The 18,449-nt window shown below is 43.3% G+C and overlaps 1 protein-coding gene and 1 long non-coding RNA gene across 2 annotated transcripts; both read left to right on the top strand.

Moving 5' to 3' along the window:
* Positions 1-8,869: 8,869 nt before the first annotated feature.
* Positions 8,870-9,736, top strand: LOC120965955 (uncharacterized). The gene is made up of 2 exons (XR_005758917.1): positions 8,870-9,046; positions 9,128-9,736. It is a non-coding gene; the product is annotated as an uncharacterized lncRNA (long non-coding RNA).
* Positions 9,737-14,249: 4,513 nt separating this feature from the next.
* On the top strand, positions 14,250-15,525 carry LOC109755648 (MADS-box transcription factor PHERES 1-like). The gene has a single exon (XM_020314543.3). It carries the CDS (start codon positions 14,250-14,252, stop codon positions 15,177-15,179), a length of 930 nt encoding a protein of 309 aa, XP_020170132.1. The 3' UTR covers positions 15,180-15,525.
* The last annotated feature ends 2,924 nt before the right edge of the window (positions 15,526-18,449 follow it).

Genomic DNA, 18,449 nt, shown 5'->3' with positions numbered 1-18,449 from the left:
TTCGCATCAGGCCGCCGCCACTGTGGACTTGGCCGGCGGCAGGATAGGAGATGAGAGGGGGTTGGCGGCGCTAGGGTTTGGGTCCCCTGGCGTTGCAAGGTGGCGAGAAGCTCTTTAAAATGGGAGAGATTTTGACTTCCCGGCCTCTGCACCAATTAGGGATCCATACAACCGTTTTAGTATGAGTACCAAGATAAACATGGTCCTCATAATTTTTTAAATGAATATCAAAATATTTTTTGATGAGTGGTTCCACCACGCACCCCAACTTGATCCTCAATAAATGGGTAAAACCCCCTGCCTGTCAATTCTAAGAAATGAACTCGGGTAGTTAGGCCGCGCAACCGCATTGCCCAAACACTGAGCCAAGGCTCTCTTTAAAGTTTTGGAGTGATCAGTGAAGTTTTGGAGTGATCTAGTTATCATGGTAGATTATAATATTATTTAAGTTTCCTTCTAGTTGTTGAATGCACAACAGTTGTACTAGTACATAGCCGCCTTACAAACCACAAGTTCCAACATTGTACCTTTAAATGCAAAAAAATTCACATTCACATTCCTACTGCCATTAGGGTGGAAGAAAATTTACTCAAAGGGCCTGGTTTATATTCACCTCAGTGGCACTATTAAGTGATATTCATCGAATTTCATTGTGATATAATGTCAATTTTTTATGTTTAAAACAACTATTAGTTTTATTGTAAATACGCCATTACCTTGTTTGGTTTGCAGGTGGTTGGAATGCGAGGTTTATGCCATAAGTGATATAAGATGTTTTCGTAGGCTAGTTTAGCCTACCGAAATGTCTTATATTTTGGCACAGAGGTAGTAATACTTATACTTGGACATGTCATTTTTGTGATTCTACATGCTAGGATGTACTTATAGTGGTGTACAAACAGAGTCTTCCAATATTGCATGTTGGGTTTGATTCTGTCAGCTATACACCGTGATTGTTTTTGTTTCTTGTGAGCACAAAGGCGTTATGTTTGTTGCCATGAAAGAACCAGGAGAAACAAACTTTTCCATTGCACTACATCTAGAGGTGGTCTGAGAAGGGAGACTACTGTGCGGCATCGGCTTGTGACATTTTACATTCGGTTTGAAGGAAGGGTGCGATCGTCCTTCCCCCAATTGATCTAGAGAACCCGAATTCCGCCGAAGCCGAAGATGAATGCCTGGATTGCTATTCAAGGCAGATGGTTAACGGAATCGGCTTGCCATGAAAGGGATCCAACATATACAACCCCTTCTGCCCGCTTTGTCACTGCAAGCCCGAGAGCACACTCCATCTCCTAGCTAATGCACCTTCTCTGAGATTGTCTGGACACTCACATTCAGTTCAGAAGCTATCTAATCCCTGCTTTGCTTTCCTCAGGCCGAATGCAGCTACCACTTCGCTGTAATCATCATGGGAAGAAGGGGCCAGCACCTTCCATTTGAAGGATTCAAAGGAGAAATGGTGTGCAGTTCTCACGCTCGTCTGGTACGTCATCTGAAACGAGCACAACTCACGCATCTCAGGGCATCAAGGACTGTGCCAATGATGTTGTTGAAGAGTGAAGACCAGTGACGATGCCATTCAGGCTTGGAAAATGGCTGGTCTCAAGCTGGCGACGCTGCTGTAATTGACATCATGATTTCATTAGCTAGGCTCTCCTTGAGACCTCCTTGATCTTCCTTCCTAGGAAAATATCTTGTGGTGGCAGTCTACACAGCCCTGTACAACGGCAGGTGCTTACACATGTGCCATAGAAAAAGAAACGGGTTTTCCAAGATTGGATTGCACCGGTGCTTAGCACGTGAGGCAGGTTGCTTACACAGGTTCCATGGAAGAAGAAAAACTTTCTTCCCATTCTTATAATATAATGACGCAGCGCTCCTGCTTCCTCCAAATTTTTTTTTACACCTGGCAAGAACTAAGCTCCAACATGGACATAGAGCTCCTATTCAGTGAGTTCAGCGCCAGTTAGCGCCCTAGCGTTTGCACGCGACATGTAGCGGGCCGGCCAGCAACACGAAGCTTGCTCCCTCTTGCTAGCTCACACTTCAATTTTTAAACCCTTCATTTGGTATTCGTTCCTTTTTTTGAAATATTCTGATTACATATACTCCAAAATTTAATTTACTGCCATTTTTTAAGCACTCATCACACATTTTTTTCATGATAGAGTTTAAAAATGTTTACAAATGTAAAAAAAGTTCTCGTAATTTACAAATAAACGATTTGTACCATTCAAATTTTTTGGTATTTTAAGAAATTCGCATTTCAAAAATATGTTGATGAAATTGTTTGAAAACATTTATACAATTAAAAAAATTCACGTAATTTTAAAAAAATGTTTCATACCAGTCAAAAAATATTTGTGGCATTTAAAAATACTAATAAAACTTGAAAAATGTTTTGCATGTTTTGAAAAAAAATGTTCTTAGCATTTATGTAAAATGTCCAGTGTGTGTTAAAATGTTTATCATGTACTCAAAATGTCCGACATGTCTTCGGAAAACATTGAATGTGTAACTAAAAAAGTTTAACATGTATTAATAAAATGTTCAACATGCACGCGAAAAATATTCAATATGTATGAAAAAAATGTTCAACGTGTATTTAAATAAGAGCTGACATGTATTTAAAAAAGAATAAAAATGTAAAACCACTGAAAAACAAAAGGAAAAACTAAAAAAAGGGTAGAAAACCGAAAGAAAGTGGAAGAAAAGACGAAAGTAAACAAATGGAAAATACATAAAAGAAAAAAAAATGACGCAGAAAGTTTTTAAACCAGTCTGTACCAACTCAAAGAACCTTTCCAAAACCGTGCGATTGGGCCGGCCACTAAAGGAAACTCCTTTAGGCGAGGCTGTCTTCCATCTTACCGGTTTTTTTTTTTTTTGCTATTTTTTCCAGGACGGACAAAGCCCGTTGACCGGACGGTAACGGCGCAGAAGGGCATTTCTGAATGAGCATCTAACGGGAAAGGGGTAAATTTAAGCAGGCTTTAAAATTAGGGGCAAATCTGAGTAGGTGGTTCGAGTTAGGGATAGAAATGCAAATGGTCCCTCAAGGAAACGCCTTTAGGTGAGGCTGTCTTCCACCTTACGGTATAGCAGGTGAGATAAAGTGTTTGCGGGTTCTTTTTTCAACAACTCTCGTCATCTATTCTTGCACTAGTCGTTCTAGATTCTTGATTGGAAAATTGTTTGACATTGAGGAATTGAGTCCTAGTGAGCGACACAGCCATCGGTCATCTGGCGTGCGTGGTCGGCAGGTGGACTGGCACAGAGAACCAGTACTAGGGCAGAGGCAACCAGACAGAGAGCCGAGTGAGCCGGCGGCTAGCAACACGCGAATTTTGCAGACTAAAGACAAGAGCTCCACCGGTTTTCATCTTCTCTTATTCATTGTACGGTATTCATCCTCTTTAATCCAAAGTATAATTTTGTTTTCAAGCTTTGAACAAATTCAATTGGCGTGCAAGTTCTTTAACTCGGAATTGATCAATTGAATTGAGTTATTATTATGGGTTCGTTCCACAATGGATAAAGTGAACCATTTTTAATAGAAACTGCAACATGATGAGGACCAGAGACATTGCATCGCTTTTTCCGTCATTTTTCATCTTCTTCTCTCACGCTGATAGCGGAGTAAGAATGAACTTCAAAACCAGTGCATAAGAGATTAATGAAAGAAATTTTGAATCCATGTCCATGGCCACCACCACCGTCTCCGTCACCATCTTCGTTTGTTGCCTCTGCCTCCACCAATGGCACTGTCTCCCCCATCATCAGCAAATAAGCTGTGCTATCATCTTTTACGCAAATTCCCGACCAAGCGTAAATTTTAATATGCTTTTACAGATCTTATTAATATGTGTTTTTTATAACCGCCCCCGCGTCGCTCCCTCCCAGAAGAACATGGGTGGTGGCGCCACAACGCCCCTTACCCATCCTCTCCTCATCCTTTGCATCGTCATCACCGACAGCCTCCGCCCTATGAAGCATGACAGGAGTCTGCGACGGAGGGGCTTGTTTCTCCGCCCAGCAGGCAGCCTGCTCGCGAGATGGGGGCCTCGTGGCGGTGGTTGGAAAGCTCGGCGGGGCTATTCGCGGCATCGTGGCGGTGGAGTTGACAGCTTGGGATGCACCATCATCGATCTCTACAGCAATCATCGCGGCTTGATCGCGGACGCCAAATCAGGTTGCACCTGATCTGCTCCTGCTGCGCTTGCTGGTTTTGGGCCGGCAGCAGGCTGTTGCGAAAGCCAGAGGTGTGACGTGGTGCGGGCGGCAGAGTGCAAGCACACATAGTGGCGTTGCTGGCACTAGGGCATGGTGTGGGGGTGATGTTGCGTGGACTGATCTAGGCTGACACGGGCTGCTCCGGTAGAGCGAGGCCTGGCTCACTCGGCCGACGTGGTCGATGAGCTGCATTGTTTGTTGCTGGCCCGGGATGGTGCTGCTTGTGCGGTAGACGCACTGGTGTTGCAGACTCATTCTGGCTCGAGTTGTGCCGACATTGACTCGGGCAATCCACCATGGTGATGTGTGGCCCCACTGCCCTTCTACTCGGTTTAGTGTGGACCACGATTGAAGAATATAGACGGAGTCGTGCTTCGGTTCGAAGGTTCGCAACGACTAGCCCCCTTACTCGAGGTTTGTTGAGGTGGACAGGAATAAGACTCTAGATGAAAGCTTTGATTCTCCTATGATCGTTACCGATGATGATGGAGGCATTGCCGATCCTCGACACTGGGGCACGTCTGCTCTAAGTGGGAGCAGTAGTGTGCTACTTATGAGCTGCATTGGGTTTTCCCCGAAGAGGAGGGGATCATGCAGTACAGTAGAGATAAGTATTTCCCTCAGTTATGAAACCAAGGTTATCAATCTAGTAGGAGAATCACGCAACAACTCATTAGTAGCACCTGCACACAAAATAACAAATCCTTGCACCCGGCGCGAACAAGGGGTCGTCAATCCCTTGGCAGTTAATTGGAATATTAAATTGTATGGTGATAGATAGATAGATCAAACAAAAATACAAAATAAAATAAATAAAGTAAAATTGCAGCAAGGTATTTTTAGGATTTTTAATATCTAATAGAAGTAGACCCCGGGGCCATAGTTTTCACTAGAGGCTTCTCTCTTGAAAATAGCATAAGGTGGGTAAACAAATTACTATTGGCAATTGATAGAAAAGCAAATAATCATGATGATATCCAAGGCAATGATCGTGTATATAGGCATCACGTATGAGACAAGTAGACCGGCTCCTGCCTGCATCTACTGCTATTACTCCACACATCGACTGCTATCCAGCATTCATCTAGATTATTAAGTTCATAAAGAACGGAGTAACGCCTTAAGCAAGATGACATGATGTAGACAAAGTAAACTCATGCATGAATAAACACCATCTTTTTACCCTTAATAGCAACGATACATACGTGTCATGTCCCTTTTTGTCACTGGGATTAAGCACTGCAAGATCGAACCCATTACAAAGCACCTCTCCGATTGCAAGATAAATCAATATAGTTGGCCAAACCAAACCAATAGATCGAAGAGAAATATGAAGCTATAATAATCATGCATAAAAGAGTTCAGAAAACACTCAAATAATATTCATGGATAATCTGATCATAAACTCACAATTCATCAGATCCCAACAAACACACCGCGAAAAGTGATTACATCAAATAGACTTCAAGAACATCAAGGAGAACATTGTATTAAAGATCAAAAAGAGAGATGAATCCATCTAGCTACTAACTATGGACCCGTAGGTCTGTGGTAAACTACTCACACATCATCGGAAGGGCAGCAAGGTTGATGTAGAGCCCCTCCGTGATTGATTCCCCCTCCGGTGGAGTACCGGAAAAGGTCGCCAGAAGGGATCTCTCGAGAACAGAGGCTTGCGGCGGCGGAAAATTATATCGTGGAATCCTCTGTTGGTTTCCTGATTTTAGAGAATTTATAGAGGCGGAGCTAGGTCAAACGAAGCCACGTGGGCTCCACGAGCCACCAGGGCGTGCCCAGGGTGCCTCGTGGGCCAATGCTCCATCTTCTCGTCCCCTCCCGAAACTTCCAGGGTCTCTTTTGTCCAGGAAAAAATCTCCAAAAAGTTTCGTGGCATTTAGATTTCGTTTGGTACTGATATTCTGAAAAACCAAAAACAACAACTCACACTGGGCACTAAGTTAATAGGTTAGTCCCAAAAATGATATATAATTGCTTGTAAATGTATATAAAACATCCAAGATTGATACTATAATAGCATGGAACAATAGAAAATTATAGATATGTTGGAGACGTATCATGGTGGTGGTGGTTGGCTTGGCCGAACCATTACCCTAGATTCAGCGGGGCGGTCGACGTGGGTCTAGGCAAAAGCTTTGTGGTTGAGGGGGCTCGATGCTGGCGAAGATGGCATCCAGAGATGTCGTTTCCATATTAAAAGGCATTTCTGAAGACCTCACTCTTGGTCTCTCTGATTGGTGGTGGTCTGTTTGGGTTAACCAAGTCTTCCTATGGTTATTATCTCACAACAAACTCATGATAGACATTATCTAGAAAAAAAGGAAGATCTGTAAACCATTACATTCTATTTTTTGTACTGAGAATAAGACCATAATACATATTTTGTTTCAATGTTTGGTTGCAAAAAAGTTTGGGAGTTGCTTTCAACCTTTTTTGGTAAAACGTTAGGCACATATTTCCTATCCATTGCTATATCCTCTCCTGCTAATAAAACCATGTAGTTCTTAATTTTGTCTATACATGTGCTATGTGGTGCATTTGGAAGACTATAAATGCTGACATTTTTAACAATGCAATTTAGTCAGACATTAAGCATGCCCGGTGGTTGATACTACATACTCTAAAGAAATGGCAGATTCTACTCAAGAGGAACATCTAGAAAAGCAAAACCTCTTTCCCAGATGATTTCCCATCAGATAGATCTCCTCTCCCAGATGTCCATGTGGTAAAAGCCCCTGGTCCTGCATCATGCAAACAATGGCGATTCTCCCCTTCTAGGCCTTGATAGCCATGGGATTAGAAGATGATGTCCCCCAACCCCATCACTCCGCTTGAGCTGGTGAATTCAGCAGGTCAATCTCCTATGAAGAAGACCAAGATGGTGTCTACACCTCCACCTGTTGTGATCCTGAATAGCTTCAGTGGCGTGGATGTTGTCTCATGATGGCATTGAGTGACATTATCTTCGGGTGCTTATAAAATGCTATTTGTTTGCTATGTATGGATGATCAACTCCATCATGTAGCATTAATTTCCCTGTTTTCCTTTAAAAAACTACTAGCTTGTAATAATTACCAAACTTGATGGTTTCATTTTTAGTGGAATCGGGAGGGCTTGTACACCCCTAATGATTTAAAAATGTAACAATGTTGTTTTCATAGGAGATAAGAACAATAAAAAAATCTAAAAATATAGCTACACTAATCATCACTAAAATAAATCATCCTTTTTTTCGACAAAACACAAAAGCCTTGTGCTTCAATGCATTTATAGAAAGAACAGTTTGGACAAGTCGAGATGATTGCCATCGCCCATAGCTTAGCCTCCGTCTCAATCATGTCAAGGAGGTGATAAAGCTGAGTTGAGTGTTGTTGAAGATGACCGCATTGCGATTATTCTAGATGCACCATGACACCAACATGATGGCCAAGAACATGCCCATCTGAGTTGACGTCTAGACGAAACGACATGTTTAATGCCACCAATCAATCAACCGAGACTTGGTAAAAGGAATTAACTAGAATCTTGTAACGTAGAATGTACGAAAGTCAAGGTAACCGACAAATCAATGATAGGTAGCACATTTGTTGTTACTGGAAAGTGCACAAGGTAATACTACTACTAGTTAGGTAGGGTGTTAATTCATTCTTGTTGTAAAACCACAATGCTCACATAAAGGGGCCTCTGAGGTTAGACCGTTTATTGATTGATCGATGGAGGCAAGGGAATATGCAAAAAAACATTGGTAGTGTGCTCACTATGTGTTTGTTGAGTGGCTAGAATGATTCCTCAGGGGTTATTTGCTTTTTCCCGGCCTCTAGTTAATGCCTAACATACGACCCTTTCGTCTTTCAAGATTGCAATGACATGCAAACATAATATAGTGAGAGGAATAGTAATGAGAATCAAGGCAAGGAAATAGACGAAGCAATTATATGGAATAATTTTTTTAGCCGGTGACATGAGGAGAGGGTGATTAGGGTTGGTCCTGCAAGTGGTTTGCCGTCTTTGATGGGCCTTTGATATTCAACCTAGTTAGTTGGCCTTCGATATTCAACCTCATAATCCTCTTCTATATACAAAATATTCATCCACAAAATGTGACAAATCCACTAGCTATTCTGCAGTCTTTTCCCTTTGTGATTTTTTTATGGTAATCACTCTATTTTTCTTTCTAAGCATAGCAGACTACTAGGAACATATGGGGGATAAAAACTCTTTAAGTTAATTTGCAGTGGCTTATAAAACTCGCCAGACATATTTTTTCAATTACTGGTCCTATATATACACGTCAATTATTCATAGTAATTAGTATCATATTTTAACTAGTTCTTATCTAAAATACCTAAATAGTTCATCCCCACTAACCTATTTCTCTTAACATGCAGCCTATCCACATCATCAAGTAGGCCCCACGTGTAAAAAGGTTTCCACTAGCCCATATGCAGCCTCCCACGTCATCATAATCCTCCATTTTTTCTCTCTACGGTAAAGCCATGAACTGCATCCTTAAAAAAAGCCACGAACTGCAATCCGGGAGCAGTAGTGCAGGACCAGCAAGTAGGCCCCCTCCGCTCCCCCTCCCTGTATTACCCGCAAAAAAAATATGCTAACAAAATGTAATATGTCGCATCTTATTCCTTCCTTGCCTTCCATTCCACCCCAAAGTTTCATGGCGTCTTCTCCCCTTTAGATCTCAACCCGTATTGATGATTCCCAAACACAGCGAATTCTCCTCCCTCTCCATCTTCTTCAACCTCCATCAAATCCCACTACTCCCTTCTCGTGCTAGGTAACCGACACAATTACTTCCGTGCTCTCCCATCTGGTATTTATCTCTGGAGAGCATGAGCGCGAACATGTAATTTGGCAGGGTAAGTGACGGCGAGAGGCGTTCTGAGCGACGAGATCCCCAGACGGCTGTCCCTGTCCTACCTCAGGCTTCCTCGATGTAAGCGCCCCACCCTGGAAGCAGAGCGCCTTGCGGAGGATGTCGCCGCGCCGACATCGGCCTCGGCCACTCTCGGCGATTGCATTGCGGTCGTGCGTCGGCTGCCTCCGCAGAAGGTCGGGAAGGCTTCTTGCAGCAGCGGCGAATCTTGCTTGGTGCCGCGCGTCTCACACATCCGCCGCTCATCTTCCCCACCCTGCAGCGGGCGGCGGTGGGTCGGCTGAGTGACGCCCGTGGTGGCGCTCCCTGCCCCGTCTGCATCAATCCCGTTGATGGCCCATTTATTCAGGTAGACGCCTTCACAACGATGGCGATAATGTGAAGATGCCAAGGAGAGCATTAATCTTAGCCCAAATTGCTACTAGGTGAGTTTCCTCTGGACATGATGGAATCATCGGTCGCTAGCTTTTCGGCACGACTGCGGCAAGATCAATAGCCGTGATGCATCCGTGAGTTCATTCTATCTTCAACTCAATCAGAATACAGAAAAATATTGTCTATATTTCCTAATGAATTTCTTATTTTATTTTATTCTACTCCGTCATTGCAAGATTTAATCTGCAATTTATTGACTGGTGTGGAATCGTGAGCATTTGTCGTTTGATCAGGTGATCCTGTGATTCTTTTTTCTGAAGAGTTCGTGCTCGGTTCAGACATTGCACCATGAGATTTTTGGACTTGGCCACATCCCTTCATTTTTTATGGTGTTCATGTACAAGGGGGTTTGTTCCAGCACACAGTTGGCATTGTACATTTGGTTACAATATCTCATATATCTTTTCTTCCCATTTCGCAACATTAGTATATACACGCACGGACTTGACTATCTTACCATGATTTTCTACACCTTTTTTTTACACATCCATGAGGGGCGACTCATGCCACATTTGAGCTAACGCTACAGTTATGAGTAGTAACTGATTTATTAGTACTATGCTAATGCTATGGCTCTACGCTTTGAATAGAAAACAAGACGCTAATGTCTTGAACATCACGCTACAGATATGATGCCAGATGCCATCTCTCTCACAGATCCATAATAACTTCGGCAATCTCATGCTCTGCATGGAACGCTGCCATACATACGATCTTTTCCATAAGAACTAGAAGAACGCCCGTGCGTTGCAACGGGGCCACATTAATTTTAAAAATTCAATATCAATTATGTTAATATTACATTTGATATTCTCATACATATTAAGTGACATTGACGACCTTTTTTATCATCAAATTCTCACACACACACCCTCTCCCTTCCTCTTCCTCACTCTCCCCCCCTCTCCCTCACTCGGGAGGTGGGACGAAAATAAACCCGGAATGGAGATTACCAACTGAGACAGGAGTAGAGATCATTTAGTTGATAAGAATAAATAGAAAACGGTGTTAAAAAAGAAAAACAGATTAGAATACATTGAAAAACCAAAAGGACGATGTAAAAGGGGATTCGCCCTGCCCCCCAGGCCTTGCCACCGAACCGGCTCAGCGGTCCATTCCCCGCGCGGTCGTCTTCTCCTGTTCCCCGAGCCGCGTCGCTACAGAGCCGGGATCCCGCCCGACCACCTCGCTGGCATCGAAGGGGAATGAATAAGGGTGACGCCTTTCCTTCCCTGCCCCCATGGCCTCACTCCTCCTCGACGCCCCCTCCCAAATCCACTTCTCCTCCTCGCTCGCTCGATCCCGTCGATCTGGACGAAGTCAGACGCCACGGCCACCATGACCGACCCCGTCCACATGGCTACTGCCCTCCTTGGGGGCTAGGAGCTTGTCGAGGAGCTCCGAACGCCTTCGCTACCTCGTCTGCGCCAACGAGATCAAGTCCAGCACCCCCGCATCGACGTCGCTGCCGTCTTGCTCAACCTTGGGCCACCGCGACATTGCCGTTCGATCCGCGCCGCCCTGAGCTCCCATGTCTTCCCCTAGGGCGTCATTGACACCGCCATGATCTCCTCTTGCCTTTCCCCTGTTTCCCCTCTCGTTTGCTCTCGTTAGGTATTTCGCCGTGGCCGAGAACCGCCGTCCGCCATGGCCATTGCAGGGGTAGCCACCGAGCTCCTTGGATTGACCCCATGGCACATGCCCGCTCCTATGCACGCCCATGCCCGAGCCTGCCGCTCTTCTTCCGCGCTCGCGGGGCCACTCCCTCTCCATGCCCACGCCCGTGCTACACCGCGTCGGTTGCGCCCGCCGCTGCCGTCGCGCTCGCCGCAGTCACCGCACCACTGTGCCCCGCGCGACACACACCCTGGCCGCGCACCACACTCTCGCTGGCTGCGCTCGCCCCATCTGCTGCCGCCTATCCCTTCGCTCGCCCCGCCGTCGCGCCCCTGCCTCGCGCCGCCTCCAGTCGTGGCCATCTTCTGCCGGCCGCCCCCTCAGCCACGCCGGCCGCATCTCTGCCCTCCACGTCGGCCGCTTGCCTCGCCTGCTGCGTGTTGCTTCCTGCTGCTATGCGCTGCTCTACCGCTGGTACGCTGCTGCACCATGCCCTCGACACCGCCGTGGACAAATGTGGCGGAGGGATTGTTAATGGAGTATGAGAAGGAGGTGGCGGAGAAGGTGTGGAGAGGCAGGAGGTCTGGGGCGGTGTCACCTGGCTGTGGTGGAGGTGTTTATGCGAGAAGGAGCCGGAGTGGAAGGAGAGGTCACAATTGGAAAGAATAGCAAAAAAAAAAATCATAACCCGGAGATCTCAGTTCAAAAAGATACTAATATCGATGGAGGGGTGATTTCCTTCAATAGGTGGAAAACATAGGAAATATTGGTTGTTATCAAGGAAAGGTAAAAATTTAGGAAAGTTAGGATTTTTGAACTGATTTCTATGCAAATGGGGTTTTATTGTTTGGTAACGTGATATCAGTACCTGCCCGTTTGTGACATGTCTGATTAGAAAAGTTTGCAAATGTTAAGAAACTATTTATTGGGAGGAAAGTTGTGACGTGTCTGTTATTTGTTTCCTAAAACAAATTTCACTAATAAGAGACATCGATTGATTTAGATAAGTTAGGAAAGTTAGATTAAAATGTATTATTTGTTTCCTGAAAATCTGTTATTTGTTTCCTAAGACAAATTGAACCAATAAAAGGAATCGATTGATTTGCATAATTTAAGGAAGTTAGATTAAAATGTATAATTTGTTTCTTGAAAATTCGTTATTTGTTTCCTAAGACAAATTGAACCAATAAAAAGAATCCATTGATTTTCTTAATTTAAGGAAGTTAGATCCGTGATTTGTTATACGTTAGGAAAGTTCTGGTTGTAATAAAGAGTGGAGAGAAAAATAAACCGATAGACCAGGGTGGGAGGAAGTGGTGGGAGGAGAGACGAAAAAACCCAGCGAAAATAAACCGCGGACCAGGGTGGGAGAGGGTGGTGGGAGGAGAGACGAAAAAAACCAGCGAAAATAAACCGCGGAGACGATTCACCAACTCGTCCATTAGGAGTAGAGATTCTGAATGGTAGCGCATATCCAACCATCCACACATAGAACAAAATGAAGTACATCCACCAGATTTGCCTTCATACATGGATTGGACATCAAACATCAGACGTGCAGTAGTTCGGCTTTTCTTATACATATACAGTCTGATGAATAATTACCACGACATGTTAATTAAATCAGTAACATTAAAAATAATTTATGTTATACCTTAAGGCTCCTAAATGAAGATTTCTCTGAAACGAGCTAACACCGTCTGACAATTCAGTATAAACAAACACTAGCTACAACAAGACAGTATGGCACTTATGTAGTAGTTGCACCTATCACCTTTGGAGCAATTCGATCCTCAAGTCAGCCCCTGCACCAGCTTCATTGTCTTGCCTTGATTTACTTCATGCTGAATATTGTTCCGGTAAAAGAATTGATCTGTTCCACAATGCCTATATATTCTTTCTAAACCTAGAGAAACATGATGGTGAGATGATATGCAAGTATGAGTTGGATGTCAGCCCGTTATTTTGTATCTAAAACATCCTATACCATCATATTATTTAACTCCATAGTCTTAAACTTATTTTCTTAATAGCATGTGATAAAAAATTACCGCAGCAACGCGCGGGGCATCATCTAGTTATTATATTTGAACACTCACCCTGATCCCTCGCAAAAAAAAAGAACAATCACCCTGACTACACATGTAAATTTTAGACGTAAATGTTTATAACTACTACAGTGCAGCACTAGTTAGCTTAGCTAGGCTATATGCCATGTGACGCACACAATCAAAAAGTTTGATCAATCTCTTCTAGATGGAAAGCAATTACTGCTTTGGGGGTACATAAATCTGATATATTTTTTTACAATTTGTGTGAACGTGTTAGCTCACCAGCTCAGGGATAAAATAAGCAACTATAGTCAGCCCTGGATATGTGAGACCGCATTCGGTTAACGTATTGGAAAAATGAAAGTGCTCTGCACACGATTGGCTCCTGAATGATTTGCGGCCGACGGGATTAGGAGCCACACAGATTAAATAACCCAGCTAATCCTATGGTCTAGCTGACTTGTCGTCTATGGATCGAGCGTCCATACGTCGTGTGCATAGCAGTGCTATTGGAAAAATTGGCAGAACTTTAGTATTTTCAATTCGTCCTACATTATAGGATAATCTATGTACATTATTTATTGTTATTTCTTAACGTGGTAACAAATTAATAGTAGGTGGTTAATCGGATGATGTACAATTTTGAATAACCATCTAACATAGGAACAAAATAAATTACAAAATAAATTTTGGCAATACATAGCTAAAATAAGCATATCCGGATAAGATGCATGGGCCTCTTGAGAGAAACCAAAGTTCTTTGCTATGGATATGTGTTCCCTCGGTCCATTATAAGCACTTTTTAATGAAAGAAAATACTTGGTTTGATGAAGCATTTGTAGATAGCGCACCTCCTTATTTTGTGAGCGTGGAGTTAAAAGTTTCTCGATATAGCCTCCCCATCTTGGTCGATCCTCCACTATAAATCAAACCTCCCCACCTGGCCAAAACCTGCAATCTAATTTCCATTTCTCATTTTATCCCTCTGTTGGCACTTGGCAATGGCTCGCAAGAAGATTGCCCTCCAGTACATCAAGAATAAGTCGAGCCGGCGCCGTACCTTGGATACGCGCATGAAGAACCTGGCAAGTAAGGCACGCGAGCTTTCTATTCTATGCAACGCCAAGGCCTGCGTGTTGGTGTACGATGAGGGAAATGCGGCGCCAAAGGTGTACCCATCGCACGCCGAGGCGGCGGATCTCCTGAATAGGTACAGAACCATGGCAGAGGGGCGGTTCAAGAAGACGGTGAACCAGGAAGACTTCCTCAGCCAGCGCCTCAGCAAGCTCCAGGTCGAGGAAAACAAGGTACGAGACCCCGAGATCAGGATCCTGCTACACAAGGCCATGCTCGGCAGCGACCTCCCCGATCTCAAAGTCGATGAGCTCACCATCGTCAGTAGTAGACTGGAGGAGATCCTCAAGAGCATGGGCGAAAGCATCGCTAAAATTAGCGGACAACCCCCTGTCTTGCAGCCCCAGGTACCATACATCCCTGACAACGTGGACATGGGCGGGTCTTCGGCAATGTATCAGGCGTCCCAGCCAGCTCCGTACGTCACCAACAACATGGACATGGGGCCTTTCGCCATGAATCAGCAGCCGTCGCCCACTCCATACGTCACCGGCAGCATGCACGTGGGGTCTCCAATGATGTATCAGGTGCCGCCACAGCATGAGGGTTGGCTCGACAAGGTGAGATCTGGAAGGGACCTCGACGCCCTGGCCCACAATAGCTATAACTGCGCTGGGCATGACGGCGCCAACACCAGCACCGGCGCCGGCTATAGCACCAATGGGCACGACGGCGCCGGTACCAGCGCCAACGCCGGCTCTTCCGGTGGGATGAAGTCCTTGGATGTGGGGTTTGGTTGGCAATCGGGCGGCGTCGATCCTGAAGAATCATCTTGGAGTCTTTTCCCTCCCATGTAAGGTAGGATGGAGAGAAGTCTTTTCCCGTAGCGTGCAATGCATAGCCAGCTACGTGCGTTTCATCTATAGTTTGATTTAGCTTGGCATAGCTAAAAGGCAGGAAAGGCAACCTTAATAAGTTGAGACATTCTGTCTCTCTCGATGGTGCTCTTTGAGCCTAGACATTTTTATTTTAGTAGTTGAAATTGTTGTTATGGATTTCTTCCATGGTCGCCATTTTTATTTTAGTCGTTGAAACTGTTATATGAGATCTCTTCCATGGTCTGTTTGTTTAATCTGTGTTGTTCAGTTGGTCGTAACTCGTAAGTTGCGCCTGCTCATTTTCTCAACATGTTTTTATGAGGTATACTATTTTTCGATAATAAAGTTTTTATTTACTCTCAACACGTGAGCGATCCAAGTATGAAGAGTCCACTCCAATTTTGACGTATCTAGATGCACACAATCTATACAAAGCCAAAATAATTGTGGAAACAAAAAACATAACATTATTTAACACAAAAAGAAGAACAATTGAAAGCAATCTAAGACAGATCCAAAGTGAACATCGTCCATGTTCGGAAACAATCTCCATAGCCGTCAGCTCCATCTTAATACATGGCACCATATATAAAGAGCTCCCAGTGCTTCGGATATTGTAGTACGGAGCCAATGCGTACATAAGTTAATAACCGACAATGGAGAAAAATAACTTCTATTTGTCAAAACCATACCGTTCATGCATAATCATAGCGCCCAGACCAGGGCCCCCATTCCTACTAAGATAAAAGATCTCGTTTTTTATGTATACCTAAAAGCCAATTACCAAACAAGTTTGGAAAGCTTTGGGCGAATACGAGTTATGCATGACATGTATTATAATCCATACAACATGAGCGTACTTACTCAAAGAATATATGCTTAATTTTCTCATCATGATAGTAGAAACAACATTGCTACTCCCCTATCAGTTTTTCTTTGCTAGAGTTTCCCTCGTTAAGATGACCCCTCTAGGTAAATACCATAGGAAAAACATAAATCTTTGGAGGAACCTTAAGCTTAAAAATCAACATATTGTTAATTGGTGCATCAATATTTATAAGAGCCAGTACAATGAGTTCATAGAGAAGAGTCCATCTTGATGTAGAGTCCATCGAAACTCGTATGTCTCGTGCTACTACCTCCATCCCAAAATACAAGACGTTTTTGCATCGAATTTGAACTTCAAAAATGTCTTATATTTTGGGACGGAGGTAGTATAAATTAACAACATTCATACACTCCAGTAGATCCTTCCATGCTACTAACAAAGGCCTAAACATGTCATGTCTGAAGTCCACATCTGGCAGAAAGCTACCCAACACCTCTGCTATTATGACATGTTGATGACACGGTAAAAGCCCTAGTTACAAGTAGATGCTAAGGCGGAGCATTGCCCAACTATAAGTCGTGCCAAAACCTAACATGCGAGTCGTCCTTTGATAGTGAAGGTTCGAGCCAGAAAAGGTGTTGCCAACCCAAAAGTGGAAGCCCCCAGATTTACTTTGGACTTGGGACAGAGCCTTAGAGTGCATATATTTATTACCGAGTATATCATGTCATCACTCATACTCGGTAAGAGTCCTAAACAACCATTTACTAAAAAGCACGATAGTTTTGGCCACTATATATTGGATACAAACTAAGCCACATTATTCTTCATCAACGATAGAACCGAATGCGCCCAAGGGGGTTGACCCGTCCAGAGAGAACCAAAATTATTGTAATAAAATTTTCAAAAAGTAGGTAGCAATCCGCGAGGCATTCGGAGACCACTGGATTTGAATGCGTGCCCAACAAGAAATGCTAAAGGGGCAATTGAAATGAGGTGCTCAATGGTCTCTTCATCAATAGCAGTACATAGGATGCAAGAATAATCAATATCAATAGTGAAGTGTTTCCGCTTCAGCATATTTCGTCTATTAAACCTATTAGAAATAAGTAGCCACACAAATACTTCCTACGTTCATCATGTAAATAACCATGTTAGAACTCATAGAGGTGATAAGAACCAATTCTCTCTAGAGGAAAATATCTTCCCTTTACAACTATCGAGACACTTTTCATTGTTTCCTCCAGGTGTTCCCTTAGTAATCTACCATAACTAGGAAATATCTGTTAATGGCACAAATTACCATTCAATTTACCTTTGACATTTCATATTTCTCAGTGTCTCTTATTATGGAATGTATATGTAAATGGACATGTAAAGGAGACTGTAAGAGGTGCAGGAATGCTTCAATGTTCGTGACCGAGCACGATGAGAATGTCATGGAAATGGAGAGACACAATACAAGTTATAAGGATATAAGGTGAATGGGTACAAAAGGAAATAAAGTGACATACCAGTGATGAGTTACGGTTGGAGCTATAGGTGACAAGTTTACAAGGTTAATATATTTTTAGTATACAAGTTGGATCTATATATGTTGTCACATTGGCTAAATAATTTGAACAACAGAACGTATGTGCTTTTACGTTGCATTCAATACTAAACACACAATTCTTCCATGTTTTACAGATTTCAAATGGGTATGCCTAGACTGTGGGGAGGTAAGTGCAATGGTTTACATGTTTCTGGGGGAGCATGCCAAGAATGATAGTAGGTAAATGAATTTATAGGGCCATACAAACTGAATTCTAAATTAAAGGTAAGTAGAAAAATCAAGGATGGACATGAGGGCCAGATTTCTTCGACACAAGATTAAAAAGAATATGATTGGTTTGCCAATATGCAAGTAGGATTTGCAAAATTATAAAGATGCTGGTGAGTGGGTAAGGTGAGTTAGACCAGTAGATGTATGAATATCCATTTGTGATGAGGCCATAAGGTGGATACATGTTGTTAGCCAGCTCAAATGACATTCATGGCCAGCTACGTGCATCTCGTCTAGTTTGATTTAGTTTGGCATAGCTAATATGCAAGAAAGGCAGCCTTAATAAGTTGAGACATTCTATCTCGCTGGTGCTCTTTGAGCCAAGTCATTTTTTATTGTAATAGGTGAAATGTTGTTATGGATCTCTTCCATGGTCCATTTCTGCCATTTTTATTTCTCGCTGAAACTGTTATTTGGGATCGCTTCCATGGTATGTCTGTTTGATCTTTGTTATTCGGTTGGTCATAACTTGTAAGTTGCACTTGCTCTTTGGTCAACGTGTTTTTGTGAGGCATACTATTTTCTGGTAAGAAAGTTTTTATTGGCCCTTGACGTTCACTCTGATTTTGAAGGAACTACATGCACACAACATGTA

The sequence above is a fragment of the Aegilops tauschii genome, chromosome 6 (genome assembly GCF_002575655.3).
Source record: "Aegilops tauschii subsp. strangulata cultivar AL8/78 chromosome 6, Aet v6.0, whole genome shotgun sequence".
In the NCBI taxonomy this organism is placed as follows: domain Eukaryota; kingdom Viridiplantae; phylum Streptophyta; class Magnoliopsida; order Poales; family Poaceae; genus Aegilops; species Aegilops tauschii.
The sequence above is the reverse complement of the archived record's forward strand: the minus strand, read 5'-3'. Positions and strand labels throughout refer to the sequence as shown.

What these genes read in the sequence shown, in the direction of transcription:
- LOC109755648 (XM_020314543.3), top strand. Translation starts at nt 14,250, where the DNA reads ATGGCTCGCAAGAAGATTGCCCTCCAGTACATCAAGAATAAGTCGAGC.